Here is a 19,533-nt window from a genome sequence, read left to right as displayed (position 1 = left end):
GTAATTACATTCATTAATAGTGACAGATCTGTGGATATTATTCCTTAGGATTTAAAGCTGCTGATATATATGTGATCCCAACAAATGTTTTAAAGACTATATGTTTAATAAAATGTATTACTTTGTGCTGTCCCGATTCCTCTGTTTTTGGGTATAAATTCGATGTTATAACGCACAGCACCATACCGGGCGGTTTTCGCTCTGAGATTTGGTTCTTTTTGGTTATGTTATATCATTTTGTTGAGCTTTCTAGGGAGACGGAGGAAATTGTGGGATACACAAAAAGAGGCAGTGATACAGATGTCGATCAATGTGTCCGAAGGGAATACTCCTAACCAGGATCTCCACATACAAAAATGGCTGCCATGAAAGTCATGTCCTGGAACGTGAGAGGCTTGGGAGGCCCCAGAAAAAGAATAGCGGTGTTTTCCCATATTCGTTGACATAACCCACATATCCTTGGTTTACAAGAGACGCACCTAACAACTGATACGGGAGGTAGACTCAAAAAGCCTTGGATTCAATGGTGTGTAAACGCATATGGGAGCTCACAATCTAGAGGGGTTGCACTGTTAGTTCATCGCTGTCTCAGATGGGAATTGCAGCAACTTGTTACAGACCCGGAAGGGAAATATATATTTGTATTTTTGTATATAAACGGCACCCCATATGTAGTAATTAATATAGTATTAATATAGAATCAATTAAATCACAATGTCCACAAAAGGGGGCCACTATAAGAGGAATTTTCTTCTCTTTTGAGAGGTAGGGTGTCCTCTCCATTGGGTTGGCAGCACCATACCATAGGTAATAGGAAGTGAGCCACCACTGCAATCGAGTTTAATTAATATATATAACCCACCGCCGGCTAATATTGCAGGGCTGCAGGCAGTGGCGGGTTTCGTAGCCCAATATCCGAACACTAGAATGATCTGTATGGGAGATTTTAATATGGTAATGATCAATGAACTGGACAGGTATCATAATGTATCAGGCGGACGTAGCGCGCAAACCACAGGTACCGCACTTTCTAGGATGGGCTGGCTAGATGGAGGGAGAGGAGAAGTATACTCATGTTTTACCCCATCTAGAGGCGCATTGTCCAGGATTGACTATATCCTGGGTAATGCTCTTATCTCTACTGACTTGGAGCATATCTGTTATGGCCCGCCTGGAGTTTCTGACCATGCCCCAGTTTTGGCATCGGTGATACTGACTGATGGCCTTACAAGAGGTCATAAGTTACGTATTCATCTATTCTGGCTGAAACTTATGACCCACAACGATAGCGTACCGGACCAACTTAAAATGTTTTTTAAAGTGCACGATGGGATCCCCAATGAATCCTTAATCTGGGAGACGCTTAAAGCTTATCTAAGAGAGTGTCTTAAATCTATATCATATATTAAAAAAGAGACACCCAGAGGAAGGAAGAAGAACTGCATGACAAATGTAAGGAAGCAGAGAGGGCTTTCACTAGTAATGCCACAGACAGCAGCAGGCAGGAATGGATGCGTTAGGGTAGACTGTATACAGTGGCGTACCAAGGGGGGGGCGGGGGGGCGGCCCGCCCCGGGTGCCACTCACAAGGGGGGTGCCATGACGGAGTCACCCCTCCATCCACTGCTGCACTGCGACGCGACTCCGCCAGGCGCTGGCTTCTGTGGAAGGATTATTGCGGCGGCGCGCAACATGACGTCACGACGCTGGCGCCGCGCCGCCTTCACGGATCTTTTAAAGAAGCGGAAGGATCCATTACCAGCGGTCGGACGGAGCCTGAGGCATCATCAAAATGTGAGTAAATAATTGTGTAATTAAGGGATGTGTGTGTGTAATTAATCATGCCTATTCCCCCGATTCAGTCCAAACATTTCTTTACATGCATTTTTTCGGTCCATCTCCGTGTCCTCATCTCACAGTGTGTCCCCATTTCCCCCCCCTTTTTTTTCCCTCTATTCAACACTAAGTTAGTTTAATCACATGTCATCCCCAGCCCATCTGTTACATACCCACATCAATATCCACCTTTCCCCATAGGGTATGTACCCCACTAATTCCTTCCCTCCCCCCTGTCATCAATCATCTTTGCCTAAATAACCCCACAGCCACCACTGTTGGCTTAATATCAGGCTTCCTTTAGTCTCAATGTTACACACACGTCCCCACCTCAGCACCAGATTCTAATAATACCATCCGAACCCGATTCATTTTTTTGTCCGCTCCGTTCTCTCCCCCATTCATCTCTCCGTGCACCACTGGTAACCCCGCCCCCCGATCCCACCCCCTTACAGACGCGCCTCCAATGAAAGAATTCAGGCCATTCCATACAAGCGCAGCCACCTCCTAACCATCAGGCTTGCGTCAGTCCTCAGCATCAATATCCACTAATATCATTTGATCCCCGATCTCTCTCCTTGCCCGCTCCGTTCTCTCTTCATGCGCCGCTGGTAACTCCGCCCCCTGATCCCACCCTGCCACGGACGCGCCTCCAATGTAAGTCAATCAGGCCCTCCCACACAGCGCAGTCACCCTCTACCGTCAGGTTTGCTTTAATTCTAACATCATACATACGTCCCCACCTCAGTGTTAGTTTCTGCCCGTGCCATCTGACCCCCGATCCCTCTCTCTGCCCGCTCCGTTCTCTCCCCCATAAACCTTCCGTGCGCCGCTGCTAACTCCGCCCCCCAGTCCCACCCCCCCCATGGACGCGCCTCCAATGAAGGAAATTCAAGCCCTCCCACATAAGCGCATCCACCTCTTAACCCCCAACAGTACGCGCGCCACAGTAGGTCAGCGTCCTCCTCGTGCTTCTCGGATTCAGCAGCAGCATCGCTCTGCTGATCCGATCCAGGTATGTCAATACGCCAACATCAGAGTCCCCCCCCCCTTTTTTTTCTATTGCTAGTAATGTCATTGCTTAGTACAGCATGTAGAACACACACTAAGACATTGGTGGACTTTTTTAGCCATACTCTACTCCAAATTGAGTGAATATATACATATATACTTTTGCCTCGGCCCTTGGGGTTAATGATCTCGTACAGCCATTCATTGCTGCTCCTCTTCCAGAACCATCATTTTTCAATATATGGGACACTAGTGATTAGATTTCCTTTCATATATATGCATGTTTTCTGGTTCTTTTAAACTATATGCTTCCTTGTATATGTAATACTTTTTATGAATTTTATTTGTATATATTTTTATTGATCATCTTCTCGCTTGATATATACATGTAATAATGCATATATATGTACCCTATCATTTTATATTTTTTTATATTATTACGTTTCTACTGATGGATACGTTCGTATTGTGTCCTTCCATATATTTGTTTTCCCCCCCCCTTATGTTTACCTTACATTTTAGACTTGATAAAGGGGTCCCTAGTACCCCGAAACGCGTTGTCTATGAATAAAGCAAAAAATAGCTGAAACCGTAACACTGTCTACGATCGGTTGTGTCAGTGCGCCTTTCAAGGTCCATACGTTGGACGTAAAGTCCACCGTTTCACTTCTTCTACCGTTACCCGAGTGGCAGGGTGGCTCCTGCCCAAGGCAACCGGACGATTCTAGGCTGCACCAACCGTTGAAATCCCTTGTTATTGAGTCTTCCTTGTGGTTGCGCCCAAATTGGTGCAACCCCAATAGGTGAGCACAATACATCTTACAGTAGATTTTTTTCTTTGAACATACTCACCCTATGAGCGCCTTTTTCTATTCTTATCGCCATCACTCGCTGTGTGTAATTAAGGGAGGGGTAAGGTGGGGAGGGAGGGGGTGTAATTAAGGGGGGGAGTTTGTAATTAAGGGGGGGTGTAATTAAGGGAGGGGGTGTAATTAAGGTGGGGAGGGAGGGGGTGTAATTAAGGGGGGGTGTAATTAAGGGAGGAGGTGTAATTAAGGGGAGAAGAGAGTGGTGTAATTAAGGGGGGGTGTGTGTAATTAAGGGGGGGTGTAATTAAGTTGGGGAGGGAGGGGGTGTAATTAAGGGGGGGTGTTATTAAGAGAGGGGGTGTAATTAAGGTGGGGAGGGTGGGGGTGTAATTTGTAATAAATATTATTGAAAACATTGAAAAAAGTTTGTGCATGTTTTCTTAACTTTCTTGGGGGGGGGGGGGGGGTGCCAAACAATGGGTTCGCCCCGGGTGCCAAATGCTCTAGGTACGCCCCTGACTGTATATGTCGCACCTTAAAGAAAAAAGTGACCGCAAACTGTTCTTTCTTAAGCAACAAGCCTTTGAAGTGGGTAACCAGGCAGGTAAGCTATTAGCCCATGTGGTCCGTGGTAACAGTGCGGCACCGCCGATACTCCGCATACAGAACGCAGAGGGCATGGTTTTAGAAACACTATCTGCGATACTAAAAAGATTTCAAAAGTTTTACCAGGATCTATACAGATCTGAGGCACATTACACGGCTCAAGAATTGGAAACCTACCTGCATGAGGTGGCGTGCCCGCGGTTAACTGTTCAGGATAGGGAACTAGAAGAGGATATTACCCCAGAAGAAATACAGCAGGCCATTCAGGAGTTAAAACCAGGGAAAGCACCAGGCCCAGGCGGCATTCCTATAGAGGTCTATATTAAAGGGGTATCCCATCATAATGATCACTGTTAAATCTGTTAATGATTTGACAGTGATCATTTTTGTAAAAAAATTTTACAAAAATTCCCACCGTTTAGGATACAATTCATCCCCACTTACCTCATTGTTGTCATTCAGTCTCCCCTGGTTATGGCCGCCGCTCTTCTCCGGAATCCTGGTGGCCGCGCTTGCGCATAAGACTCCTTCTTTTCTCCCAGCCGGGCTGCGCGCTGGACTGAACGCGCACACCGCCACGCATGCGCGATGGTGACTTCTTCCTGGCCAGAATAGTACAGAACCGCGAACGCGCACGCCGGCTCTGTACTATACTGCCCAGGAATGAGTCACCATGGCGCGGTGGCGTGCACGTTCAGTCCAGCGCACGGCCCAGCCGGGAGAAGATTTCAATCAAGATGAAGCCCGCCCCCAGCCAGAATCCAGGAAGTGAACGGCGCGCTGGCAGCAGGTAAGTATGAAAAAGGCGAAGTGGGATAACCCCTTTAAATATATAGATATACTAGGGCCCCAATTGGAAAAAAAATTAAAGACAGCCCTACAACAGGATTGCTTGCCGCAATCGCTATATGATGTGACCATAGCGGTAATCCTAAAACCTGATAAAAGTCCTTCAGAGTGCGGCTCCTACAGGCCGATATCACTACTGAACCTAGATGATAAAACTCTCACTAAAGTCCTAGCCAATAGACTTTGGTTTTGGACCAGTGTTCATAAAGTGGATTCACATGATCTATAAGGAGCCCTGGGCAAACATTCTCATGAATGGCTCTTACTCAGGACAGTTTGCACAGAATAGAGGAACACGTCAGGGCTGCCCCCGTTCGCCTCTTTTATTTGCAGTCGCACTTAGGATGCGCCAAGACGCTGTCATATATCTTCTGTATAAAAGAATCTTCATATAAAAGAGAGGATAAAAAAAATTATAAAAATTATATTATCCTTCAGGCGGACATAATCGCCTCTAAGTTCTTTTTATCAAGTATCTTAATTTGATTTGTGCAAGCAGTGAAACAAAGGGACAATTGTGTATGCAAAAATATATAATTGTTTATTATAAAAACTAAGAATATAAAAACAGTACAATTGCAAAACAAATGATGAAGTTACAAAATAAAACCCACAATGTACCACATGGTGGCGCTAACACACCCCTATCTGATCAGCACAGTGTGATTTGGTGATTTATGACAACCAGTGTCATACTTTTAACAAACAGACTCATATACCAAGAGAAACTTAGGATCTTCTGTTTATCAAACAGGCGATAACAACAAAACACGGATATACTGGGAAATAACTGTTATCCCTTGACTCTGTTTTTCTATGACCAATCAAAAATATATGATATTAATATGATAAAATATTCGGCTCGGCAATCAGACTAAGGAAAATAACTTTCCAAGGGTTTAGTCCTCTTTTCAAAAAATTTCATATCTTCCATTAACATCATGCATCTTTGCTAAGAGAATAATCAGCATTATGGAGGCACCTAACACTATACACTCACCTAAAGAATTATTAGGACCACCATACTAATACGGTGTTGGACGCCCTTTTGCCTTCAGAACTGCCTTAATTCTACATGTCATTGATCCCACAAGGTGCTGATAGCATCTTTAGAAATGTTGGCCCATATTGATAGGATAGCATCTTGCAGTTGATGGAGATTTGAGGGATTCACATCCAGGGCACGAAGCTCCCATTCCACCACATCCCAAAGATGCTCTATTGGGTTGAGATCTGGTGACTGTGGGGCCATTTTAGTGCAGTGACCTCATTGTCATGTTCAAGAAACCAATTTGAAATGATTCGAGCTTTGTGACATGGTGCATTATCCTGCTGGAAGTAGCCATCAGAGGATGGGTACATGGTGGTCATGAAGGGATGGACATGGTCAGAAACAATGCTCAGGTACCCCGTGGCATTTAAACGATGGCCAATTGGCACTTAGGGGCCTAAAGTGTGCCCAGAAAACATCCCCCACACCATTACACCACCACCACCAGCCTGCACAGTGGTAACAAGGCATGATGGGTACATGTTCTCATTCTGTTTACGCCAAATTCGGACTCTACCATTTGAATGTCTCAACAGAAATCGAGACTCATTAGACCAGGCAACATTTTTCCAGTCTTCAACAGTCCAATTTTTGGAGGTCGTGCAAATTGTAGCCTCTTTTTCCTATTTGTAGTGGAGATGAGTGGTACCCGGTGGGGTCTTCTGCTGTTGTAGCCCATCTTTCTTTCCCATTGTGACATTCAGTTTGGAATTCAGGAGATTGTCTTGACCAGGACCACAACCCTACATGCAATGAAGCAACTGTAATGTGATTGGTTGACTAGATAATCGTATTAATAAGAAATAGAACAGGTGTTCCTAATAATTCTTTAGGTGAGTGTATATTCCCACAGCATGGGAACTCTTGGCTATATACCGAGAGAAATATCTTATTAATATCACGAGTAGTAAACAAAATATACGTTACCGGGTCAAAGGTAGACAGAGTTCAGATGGGATCAGTTCTGAAGAACTTTCCTAGTAATCCCAAAAAAATAATCCAAATTTCTTCTGGTAAAGTTTTTCTTTTTGATTGAATCTGGACCTTTAGATAAGGGATTCCCAATCAGGTAATGTGGGTGTACTTGCATGCTAATATCATCATGATGTCATATCAACTCCTAATATGGTATAGAACAAATTATGGAATAATATAATATTGTCCATCTGCCTCCAGATGGCGCTGCGGTACGGCAGATGAACAGCACAACTTTTAAGCATTAAAATTAAATATCTAATATTATGTTCTCATGACCTGCTTGACCTATTTAAATATAAATCATTGAGGAGGGTCTTTTCCTGACACTTTTAATTACCTATATCCTGGACTTGTTGGAGTTGACTGTCTTCTTCTATCTTTTTGAAATATAGGTTGACTTGATGAAAATTTTATATAACGGCTTTGATGCTTGGCATCGGAACTTGTACATTTCACTTATCTACATCCATGAATAACTCAGAAATCCAATTAACATAAACTTACTTCAATGTTTCTGTACCTTCTACAATACCTTCTAAATGATAAATACATGGTATAACATATATATAAATCGATACATTGTTACACATAGATAACACATTATATGAATTATTGATTAACATATGTTGTAAACTAAATATACCATACAGATATATATATAATATAATTATGAATATATAAATTGAACCTCATACAGCAGGTGTGCCTCAAGGATATGAATCCTTATCACGTCATGGCTTATCTATGAAACAACCTTGTTCCCTCCAGACAGACATGTCTTAGGAAGTTGGTATACTCCCCATAGATAAAGCCATATCCTTAGCAATAACTTTTAAATACAAAGTCAGTTTATGTTCACAATTATTTTTATATAAACTGAACTTGCCATGAACTCATCTTGGCTTCTTCAGCCACATAATAGAACTTTGGTTCAGGCTGATTTTATTCTTAAAGGCAATGAGATGAGCATTCATTTTGATTATAATGTCATTGGATAATATTGTATACGTATGAAAATGCACAGCAACGCGATATACAGGGGAGAGAGGACATTATACGCTGATGACCTGATTTTATTTATGAACGATGTGGATACCACTCCCCCAAGGGCAATAGAACTAATAGAACATTTTGGCCACTTTTCGGGTTTACATATAAATTGAACCAAATCAGCGTTAGGCCTCATGCACACGACCGTTGTTTCATTCCGTGTCCGTTGTGCCGTTTTTCGTGATTTTCTGCAGACCCATTGACTTTCAATGGGTCAGTTGAAAACTCGGCTAATGCAAGGGAGTCTGTCACCTAACCTGAGCCTTTTAGGCCGCTCAGATCAGGTTATAGACTCCTGTGCCCTCATTACAATGGTACCTTTATTTGTGCTGTCCCTCGCCGAAATTGTCCAAAAAAGACTTTTAAAACTTATGCTAATGAGGTTCGGCAAGTGCCCAGGGGCGGCGTTACTGCAGCAAGTGCCCAGGGGCGGCGTTACTGCAGCAAGTGCCCAGGCCCTTCGGCGATGTGCCCAGAAAACCACACCTCTTTCACCTCTCTGGCCCGCCCTCCTTTCCTATTATTACCTCCTCCTCTCCCTCACAAATCTCGCTCCTGCGCCGCTCCACACTCGTCCTGCACCTGTGCACTGCTGTGCCCATTATGGGCAGAGGAACAGGGAGTTGGACTGCGCATGCGCCAGTCCGTAGCTCAAAATCCAGCGGGCAGAAATAACCAGCCGCTGCAGAGGACTGCAGTGAAGCCAATGAAGGGGCGGGTCGGCGCAGCAGCGTCTTTCCTCTAGCAGGCGCGAGATTTGTGAGGTAGATGAGGAGGTAATAATAGGAAAGGAGGGCGGGCCAGAGGGGTGAAATAGGTGTGGTTTTCTGGGCACATTGCCGAGGGGCTTGGGCACTTGCTGCAGTAACGCCACCCCTGGGCACTTGCTGCAGTAACGCCGCCCCTGGGCACTTGCTGCAGTAACGCCACCCCTGGGCACTTGCTGCAGTAACGCCACCCCTGGGCACTTGCTGCAGTAACGCCGCCCCTGGGCACTTGCTGCAGTAACGCAGCCCCTGGGCACTTGCTGCAGTAACGCTGCCCCTGGGCACTTGCTGCAGTAACGCCGCCCCTGGGCACTTGCTGCAGTAACGCCACCCCTGGGCACTTGCTGCAGTAACGCCGCCCCTGGGCACTTGCTGCAGTAACGCCGCCCCTGGGCACTTGCTGCAGTAACGCCGCCCCTGGGCACTTGCTGCAGTAACGCCACCCCTGGGCACTTGCTGCAGTAACGCCGCCCCTGGGCACTTGCTGCAGTAACGCCACCCCTGGGCACTTGCTGCAGTAACGCCACCCCTGGGCACTTGCTGCAGTAACGCCGCCCCTGGGCACTTGCTGCAGTAACGCCGCCCCTGGGCACTTGCTGCAGTAACGCCGCCCCTGGGCACTTGCTGCAGTAACGCCGCCCCTGGGCACTTGCTGCAGTAACGCCACCCCTGGGCACTTGCTGCAGTAACGCCACCCCTGGGCACTTGCTGCAGTAACGCCACCCCTGGGCACTTGCTGCAGTAACGCCACCCCTGGGCACTTGCTGCAGTAACGCCACCCCTGGGCACTTGCTGCAGTAACGCCACCCCTTAGCATACGTTTTAAAAGTCTTTTTGGGAAGATCTCGGCGAGGGACAGCACAAATAAAGGTACCATTGTAATGTGGGCAAAGGAGTCTATAACCTGATCTGAGCGGCCTAAAAGGCTCAGATTAGGTGACAGACTCCCTTTAATGCCCCTTTGGACACATGACTGGCTACATACATATTGTAATCTCCCAGTAAGTAGACCAGTTTAAAGGGAACCTGTCACTGGGATTTTGGGTATAGAGCTGAGGACATGGGTTGCTAGATGGCCGCTAGCACATCCGCAATATCCAGTCCCCATAGCTCTGTGTGCTTTTATTGTGTAAAAAAAAACTAATTGATACATATGCAAATTAACCTGAGATGAGTCCTGTCCCTGACTCATCTCACATACAGTTCAGAAAAAACACACAATGCAAGTCAGTCCTGAGTCCCAATAAAGGCAAATACTTGCGCTGCTGCAGGCTCCGGGATAGTGTGGTAGGTGTTCACACTTAGTACAGGTAATAGAAAGTTTGGAACCGCGCTGCTTTAGACTAGATTCCCCGGTCACTGATGGATGGCATTGGACTCCAAAACCTTTCCTTATCACCCCAACAAGGTCCGGTCTTCCACAGACAGTAGCCTCTATGAGGTTCAAAAGAATAGGCAAGATAGTGAAGCACCCTTTGTCAATTGGTTTTAAAACGTTTTAATCTACTCACAAGAGTTGTTCAACAAAAAGCATGTAACAGTATCGTTTTAAGATCGTCTCGTTCCTGCCCGACCCGGGTTTCGCTGCCTCGCTTCTTCAGGGGCGAACTGCGCATATGCGCATTAGGGCTCTTTAAATAGCCCAGCTTGTCTCATTGCATCACTCAATGCTTATCCAGATCGTATCCGGAAAATACACAACACAGTTTTACATTGTACACTTTCAAAAACAGCATTATTTTTATCAAGATATTTACTATAATCAACCTGATCATAATCCATAACCACTCTTTTCTTATAACACAGTTTCACTATTATCGGCCTGATCGTAATCCATGACCACTCTTTCTTTATACCACAGTTCCACCTAATGGCTACATCTTCTCAAAACACACATTTTTCAAATCACTATTGTATATTATTCTCTCATCTCGTAGTCTTATTCCTCATCTTCTAATATCCCTTATATCTATCAATATTCGGGTTATCGTCATATAAGTTCCACCCTCTCCTGGAGCGTCATTCGAGTCCACCCGATCCCGCCTTCCTCATTACCTCTACCGCATCACACTGTAACGCCGCCCTATCAGGGCAATCCCACCCCTTGACGTCACTCGAAGGTCCTCAAAAGGCGAGATGGGGAGGAATCAAATAGCGCAACCAGGCTGAGTTGTTTCACAATATACACGGTTTCAGATCAAATTCAATGTTTAACCCACCTGGCTGCAGAGTTCCTAACTGATAGATCCACTCAACCTCTTTTTTATTTATTTGTGCCAGTGAATCCCCTCCTCGCCAATGTGGCTTAACGATCTCAACTCCAGCAAATTTCAAACCCCGCGGGTTTTTCTCATGTGCAAATTTGAAATGGGCTGATACACTATGGGTACTTAGACCTTTTTTAATGTTTCGTAGGTGTTCTTGTATTCGAACCTTTAGCTTCCTTATTGTCCTGCCCACGTACTGGAGCCCACATGGGCACTCCAGTACGTATATGATGTTCTCATTTTCGCATGAACAATTCCCTCTTATACGGAATTCCCTTCCATTTTGATTGGATATTATGTTCTTACTATTCCTCTGGCGTTCCTTTGTATTCCGGTTTTTGCATCCTGCGCAAAATCCACACCAGGTAAATTTTCCTCCCTCCTTATTTATTTTAATATTTACCGGAGGTATGGCGCTATGTACGAGCTTTGTTTTAATACTGGCCGCTTTTTTTAAAATAAAGGAGGGGTTGTCTGGTATGATCTTTCCTAAAACTGGATCATTCTTCAATGTCCCCCAGTTCTTTTTCACCATTTTTTTGATATTGTCAGACATGGAGCAATACTTTGTCACAAATGAAAACTTATAGTCCCTATTCTCTTTTTTCACTATTCTTCTTGTACTTTCGCTTTCTTCCTTTTTTTCTTTTTCCACAATGTTTATGCATACGTCCAGATCCGCCTCATCATAACCCCTTTCAACAAATCTGTTCTTTAATATGTTGCTCTGTGATCTATATTCTTCCATTTTTGTGCAATTACGGGCCATCCTCTTGAACTGTCCCTTTGGGATATTCTTGAGCCACGGCCCGTAATGGCAACTAGTCACATCAATATAGGAGTTAACATCTGTCTCCTTAAAGTATGAACTGGTTAGGAATTGGCCGTCTTCTATCCGTATGCATAAATCTAGGAAATTAACTGAACTGTTACTAATTTCCCCCACAAATCTCAGATTCCAGTGGTTGTTATTCAATTGACAAATAAAGGACTCAAGACCTTCTCTCTCTCCTTCCCACACCAGGAGACAGTCATCAATATACCTCCTCCAGAAGGTCAGTTTACCTCCTGGGGTATCTGCTCCTAGTGTGGGAAGGATGGTGGTCTCTTCCCATGCCCCCATAAAAATGTTGGCAAAACTTGGGGCGAATTTCGCCCCCATCGCCGTACCGATACACTGTACATAGTGTGAATCAATACACCAGAAATAGTTATGATCAAGGCAGTAACTGAGGCATTCCATGATAAACATTCCCTGTAGTTTCCCTATTTTCACATCTTTTTTAATCCTGTTTCCCACAGCTTCCATCCCTAAATTCTTCGGGATAACAGTGTATAACGATGCCACATCTATTGTGGCCATCCAAGTATTAGTGGTGGGGGGACTTAGATCTTTAATTAGTTCCAACACAGCCCCAGTATCTTTTAAATGCAAGGGATTCTGCACCACATATCCCTGTAAATGGAAATCGATATACTCAGTAACTCTGCATGTTAATGAGTTAAGGCCCGAAATTATCGGCCTTCCCAGGGGGTCAATTGGGTTTTTATGTACCTTTGGCAAGTGATATATCACTGGTACTACCGGAAAGGGAACAGTAAGGTATTCATACTCTTTTTTATCTAATATCCCCTTTTTAAAACCCTCTCTCAGGATTCCATCAAGAATCTTTTTATATTCCTGAGTAGGGTTACTTTTCAGTTTTTTATAAGTAGTTACGTCCGATACCAATCTTGCCATTTCTATCTCATATTTTTCTTTGTTCATTACAACCACCCCTCCCACTTTGTCGGCCGGCTTAATTATTAAATCTGGATTTCTTTCAAGGTCTTTAAGGGCTTTTCTTTCTTTATAACTGAGATTCTGTTTCACCTTATTCGTATCCATCTCTTCTAACTCTTTTAACAGGCCTATGGGGAGACTATTTTAGAAACGGGAAATGTGGATAATTCCAGTGCTAGTAATCCTAAACAAGGATACTACACTGAAGGTTTTAGGAAAGCAGAAAATGGAGTTGGGAGACAAAAGGCTTTTAAGTACAATCAGCAGCATAATAACCACGTACCACAGCAGAATTATGGGCAATACAATAGAAACTATGAATATACATATCAACCGAATAGAGAAAGCGCACATGTATTCGAACCAAATTTTGAGAATGGGAATGACTACTCGTACCAGCAGAACCATGTATACCAGCAAAATTATGCTGGTTACCAGGGTAGCAATTACGACCATAGCTATAGAGGAGATCAATATAGTGGGAATTATGAACAAAATAATGGATATAGAGGATATCCATACAGACAGCCGTATAAACAGTCATACCAGGGAGGAGGATACAGGGGGAAACCAAAATGGAGATCACAAGAAAACTATAGAATGAATAATTATGAAGGAGGACAACAGCAGGGCTGGCTCCAGGTTCATGTGGGCCCTTGGGCGATAAATCCCAGTGGGCCCCCGTGAGGCATTTTTTTACATTGACATGTCCCCCTGTGGCTCCCACACGGTATAATGACCCCCAGTGACCCCTATACAGTATAATGACTACTAGTGGCCCTTCACACAGTATAATGACTACTAGTGGCCCTTCACACAGTATAATGAACCCCCAATTCCCCCCCCCCCCCGTATTATGACCACCTGTGGCCCTGCATTCAGAATAATAACCCCCAGTCGCCCCCATTCAGAATAATGACCCCCAGTAGCCCCCACACTGGGGGAATACTGTATGGAGGGGGCTCTGGGGGTCATTATACTAAATGGGGGACACTGAGGGTCATTATACTATGTAAAGGGCCCTCACAGTATAATGACCCCACAGCGACACTCCATGCAGAATAATGACCCCCAGTCGCCCCCACACTGGGGGTTATACTGTATGGAGGGGGCACGAGGGGTTATTATATTTAATGGGGGCTCTGGTGGTCATTATGCTAAATGGAGGGTCAATGGGGATCGTTATACTAAATGGGGGGCACTGGGAGTCATTATACTGTGTAAGGGGCCCTCACAGTATGATGAATGACCCCCCAGTGGCCCCCTCACATACCTATCATTGCAGGGGAGCTGGTCGTCCTGTCCATCACTAACCGCAGCTCCCTGCGCTCTTTCTCTCCTCCGGCCCGCTGCAGCAGTGAGCCCGGCCTGGAGGAGAGAAGGAGATGTGCAGTGATGTAGCTGGAACTGACTGGGCCCCACAGCAAATTTTAGTACGCCCCCCTCCTCCCCAATGTGTGTTCACATCACGTTTTCCTATCGGTTTGATGTATACAAATGTGCAGCGCTCCACGTTTTTGTATCCTGCAGAGTCAAGTAAAAAATGCATACGTTAACGTATATGGTTTTTTACAATGGAACTGTATGGTGACCGGACGCCACTGTACGGCATCAGTCTGAGGCATCTGGTAACGCATACATTTTTGGTATACATTAAATGGATGGCACAAATGGGATGTGAACCCAGCCCTAGTGTCAGAATAAGCCCCAGTACACAGCAGAGCAGCGTGGCGGAGAGGGGAGGCCGCCATGTACTGACAGAGCGCTGCCTGGTCCTGGTGGTCAGGGGTGAGGACTGTGCTTCCCAAGGATCATTTTCTACTGGGAAATACAGGGCACAGTATAATACACTAGAATCCATATAATATAAAGATATTAGCCCTACCCCCAAATAATAATACAATTAGGGGGTCATTTATTACATAGAAATACGTCTGTTAGGCTACTTTCACACTTGCGTTCGGGGCTCCGCTTGTGAGTTCCGTTTGAAGGCTCTCACAAGCGGCCCCGAACGGATTCGTCCAGCCCTAATGCATTCTGAGTGGATGCGGATCCGCTCAGAATGCATCAGTCTGGCACAGTCTGTCCTCCGCTCCGCTCAGCAGGCGGACACCTGAACGCTGCTTGCAGCGTTCGGGTGTCCGCCTGGCCGTGCGGAGGCGCGCGGATCCATCCAGACTTACAATGTAAGTCAATGGGGACGGATCCGTTTGAAGTTGACACAATATGGCTCAATTTTCAAACGGATCCGTCCCCCATTGACTTTCAATGTAAAGTCTAAACGGATCCGTTTGCATTATCATGCAAACGTATACGTTCTGAACGGATGTAAGCGTTTGCATTATAGGTGCGGATCCGTCTGTGCAGATACCAGACGAATCCGCACCTAAACGCAGGTGTGAAAGTAGCCTTAGGCTACTTTCACACTAGCGTTCGATCGGATCCGTTCTGAACGGATCCGATCATATTAATGCAGACGGAGGCTCCGTTCAGAACGGATCCGTCTGCATTAAATTGGCAAAAAAAAAGCTAAGTGTGAAATTAGCCTGAGCAGATCCGTCCAGACTTTTACATTGAAAGTCAATGGGGGACGGATCCGCTTGAAGATTGAGCCATATTGTGGCATCTTCAAACGGATCCGTCCCCATTGACTTACATTGTAAGTCTGGACGGATCCGCATGCCTCCGCACGGCCAGGCGGACACCCGAACGCTGCAAGCAGCGTTCAGGTGTCCGCCTGCTGAGCGGAGCGGAGGCTGAACGCCGCCAGACTGATGCAGTCTGAGCGGATCCGCATCCATTCAGACTGCATCAGGGCTGGACGGATCCGTTCGGGTCCGCTCGTGAGCCCCTTCAAACGGAGCTCACGAGCGGACCAACGAACGCTAGTGTGAAACTAGACTTAGGCGTATTTCTGACACGGTGGCACAAAGGTCCTTAGCACCGCAATCTGTATCTTTTCCCGCTCATGCCAGGTCTAAAAAAGGATGGCGTGGGCAGGGAAAGGGATACAGTTATGGCCATGCAGTTATTGGATACCACCGCCATATAGTGATAACACCGCCATACAATGATAAAACCACCATACAGTGACCGGATAAAAGGGTATAAGAGGGCACAGTACAGGGAATGACTATGGACACTGGACAGGGTGTGGTAAGAGGGCACAATGCAGGGTATAAAGGGGCACAGTACGGGGTGGGGGGCACAGTCACATGACCCTGTGACGTTAGAAGGTCCTTATGGTGAATGCTGTTCAGATGCCACCATAATGAGAGGCAGAGGAGTGAGACAGGGGCCCTGGGTGGACAGGAGGGGTGGACACAGCAAGTAGGTGGAAGGGGCTCTGAGGGGGATTCATACAAGAAGTAGGGGCAGGAGGTCTGTGCAGGGCAGCAATAGGAGATAGGAGGGTGAAACAGGAGCTCTGGATACATGAGGGAGGAAAGGAGACAGCAGGGGCCCCATGAGGATGAGATAGGACAGGATATGGGGGGGGGGGGGGGGGCAGGTGTCATGGGGGCAAACTGCTTAATGAAACAGTAACACAACTAAATAGAATGAAGCAGCAGCCGATCGAAGAGACCCCCCCTTCTGTCCCAAGAGACATTCACAGTGCAGACTGCAGACTCACTCACAGACTGTCTTCAGCTCCAGCTCCAGCTCTCGGTCTCTCTCCTCAGGCAGCGTGTGTCCTGTGTGGAGGGGGCGTGTCCTGTGTAGAGGGGGCGTGTCTGAGTCTCTGCAGCTCAGAGGGCCCCACCAGAGGGGTACTGCGTAAGTGAAGTGACAGCAGTGAGAGCTCCCATCTGTATTGATGGAAGTGCTCATAGCAGCTCAGTGGGCCCCCCCAGGAGCATTGGGCCCCGGCACTTGCCCGGGGATGCCGGGTTATGACGCCGGCCCTGGACAACAGGTAGATAGAAACTATGGTGATAACCAAAAGAGTGATAATAGTGAAAGTAAAAGACCTAATTATAAACAACACAATGAACAAAATTTTCCCCATCAGAGTATAAAAGGAGTCCAGAGGGAGGGAGAGGTAAAAGACCCGATAATAAGGACACCGCAAAAAAGAAGTTTAGTAGAGGAGGACGGGGAAAGGGAAAGAGGAAGAATGAGCCCAAAAACCAAAAAGATCAAGGAAACATAGGAATATTTAACTTAAGTGATCATATTCTAACAGAGGGAGAAAAGAATGTTCTGAGTAGGGGCCTAAAATATGCCCCCAACCAGAAGATTAACAAATTTGAGGCATTTCTTGATATTCATAAGTTCATTCGGAAAATTAATATGGCCAAATATTGGATTAATAATCCTGCACCACAAAATAGAAACTCTGTAGAATTAGGCATACAGGCTGAAGAAAAAGAAGGGATTGTACATACACACATGAAAGAAAAATCAAAGTTTTTCCCAAAAAATCGGAATAACGAATGTGTGGAGGCCTTCAAAACAGGCCTGTTAAAAGAGTTAGAAGAGATGGATACGAATAAGGTGAAACAGAATCTCAGTTATAAAGAAAGAAAAGCCCTTAAAGACCTTGAAAGAAATCCAGATTTAATAATTAAGCCGGCCGACAAAGTGGGAGGGGTGGTTGTAATGAACAAAGAAAAATATGAGATAGAAATGGCAAGATTGGTATCGGACGTAACTACTTATAAAAAACTGAAAAGTAACCCTACTCAGGAATATAAAAAGATTCTTGATGGAATCCTGAGAGAGGGTTTTAAAAAGGGGATATTAGATAAAAAAGAGTATGAATACCTTACTGTTCCCTTTCCGGTAGTACCAGTGATATATCACTTGCCAAAGGTACATAAAAACCCAATTGACCCCCTGGGAAGGCCGATAATTTCGGGCCTTAACTCATTAACATGCAGAGTTACTGAGTATATCGATTTCCATTTACAGGGATATGTGGTGCAGAATCCCTTGCATTTAAAAGATACTGGGGCTGTGTTGGAACTAATTAAAGATCTAAGTCCCCCCACCACTAATACTTGGATGGCCACAATAGATGTGGCATCGTTATACACTGTTATCCCGAAGAATTTAGGGATGGAAGCTGTGGGAAACAGGATTAAAAAAGATGTGAAAATAGGGAAACTACAGGGAATGTTTATCATGGAATGCCTCAGTTACTGCCTTGATCATAACTATTTCTGGTGTATTGATTCACACTATGTACAGTGTATCGGTACGGCGATGGGGGCGAAATTCGCCCCAAGTTTTGCCAACATTTTTATGGGGGCATGGGAAGAGACCACCATCCTTCCCACACTAGGAGCAGATACCCCAGGAGGTAAACTGACCTTCTGGAGGAGGTATATTGATGACTGTCTCCTGGTGTGGGAAGGAGAGAGAGAAGGTCTTGAGTCCTTTATTTGTCAATTGAATAACAACCACTGGAATCTGAGATTTGTGGGGGAAATTAGTAACAGTTCAGTTAATTTCCTAGATTTATGCATACGGATAGAAGACGGCCAATTCCTAACCAGTTCATACTTTAAGGAGACAGATGTTAACTCCTATATTGATGTGACTAGTTGCCATTACGGGCCGTGGCTCAAGAATATCCCAAAGGGACAGTTCAAGAGGATGGCCCGTAATTGCACAAAAATGGAAGAATATAGATCACAGAGCAACATATTAAAGAACAGATTTGTTGAAAGGGGTTATGATGAGGCGGATCTGGACGTATGCATAAACATTGTGGAAAAAGAAAAAAAGGAAGAAAGCGAAAGTACAAGAAGAATAGTGAAAAAAGAGAATAGGGACTATAAGTTTTCATTTGTGACAAAGTATTGCTCCATGTCTGACAATATCAAAAAAATGGTGAAAAAGAACTGGGGGACATTGAAGAATGATCCAGTTTTAGGAAAGATCATACCAGACAACCCCTCCTTTATTTTTAAAAAAGCGGCCAGTATTAAAACAAAGCTCGTACATAGCGCCATACCTCCGGTAAATATTAAAATAAATAAGGAGGGAGGAAAATTTACCTGGTGTGGATTTTGCGCAGGATGCAAAAACCGGAATACAAAGGAACGCCAGAGGAATAGTAAGAACATAATATCCAATCAAAATGGAAGGGAATTCCGTATAAGAGGGAATTGTTCATGCGAAAATGAGAACATCATATACGTACTGGAGTGCCCATGTGGGCTCCAGTACGTGGGCAGGACAATAAGGAAGCTTAAGGTTCGAATACAAGAACACCTACGAAACATTAAAAAAGGTCTAATTACCCATAGTGTATCAGCCCATTTCAAATTTGCACATGAGAAAAACCCGCGGGGTTTGAAATTTGCTGGAGTTGAGATCGTTAAGCCACATTGGCGAGGAGGGGATTCACTGGCACAAATAAATAAAAAAGAGGTTGAGTGGATCTATCAGTTAGGAACTCTGCAGCCAGGTGGGTTAAACATTGAATTTGATCTGAAACCGTGTATATTGTGAAACAACTCAGCCTGGTTGCGCTATTTGATTCCTCCCCATCTCGCCTTTTGAGGACCTTCGAGTG

General features: G+C 45.1%; 1 protein-coding gene across 1 annotated transcript in view; it reads left to right on the top strand.

The window, feature by feature from the left end:
• CNBD2 (cyclic nucleotide binding domain containing 2) overlaps positions 1-19,533 on the top strand; it is a 73,769-nt gene that overhangs the window by 1,876 nt on the left and 52,360 nt on the right. The window contains exons 2-4 of the mRNA XM_044295601.1: positions 4,198-4,260; positions 12,527-12,591; positions 13,134-13,286. Coding sequence (XP_044151536.1) covers positions 4,198-4,260; positions 12,527-12,591; positions 13,134-13,286 — 281 coding nt within the window. The remainder of the gene's footprint in view (positions 1-4,197; positions 4,261-12,526; positions 12,592-13,133; positions 13,287-19,533) is intronic.

This window comes from Bufo gargarizans, chromosome 5, assembly GCF_014858855.1.
Source record: "Bufo gargarizans isolate SCDJY-AF-19 chromosome 5, ASM1485885v1, whole genome shotgun sequence".
Taxonomy (NCBI): domain Eukaryota; kingdom Metazoa; phylum Chordata; class Amphibia; order Anura; family Bufonidae; genus Bufo; species Bufo gargarizans.
Note: the sequence above shows the minus strand (reverse complement) of the source record. Positions and strands in the feature narration are given on the sequence as shown.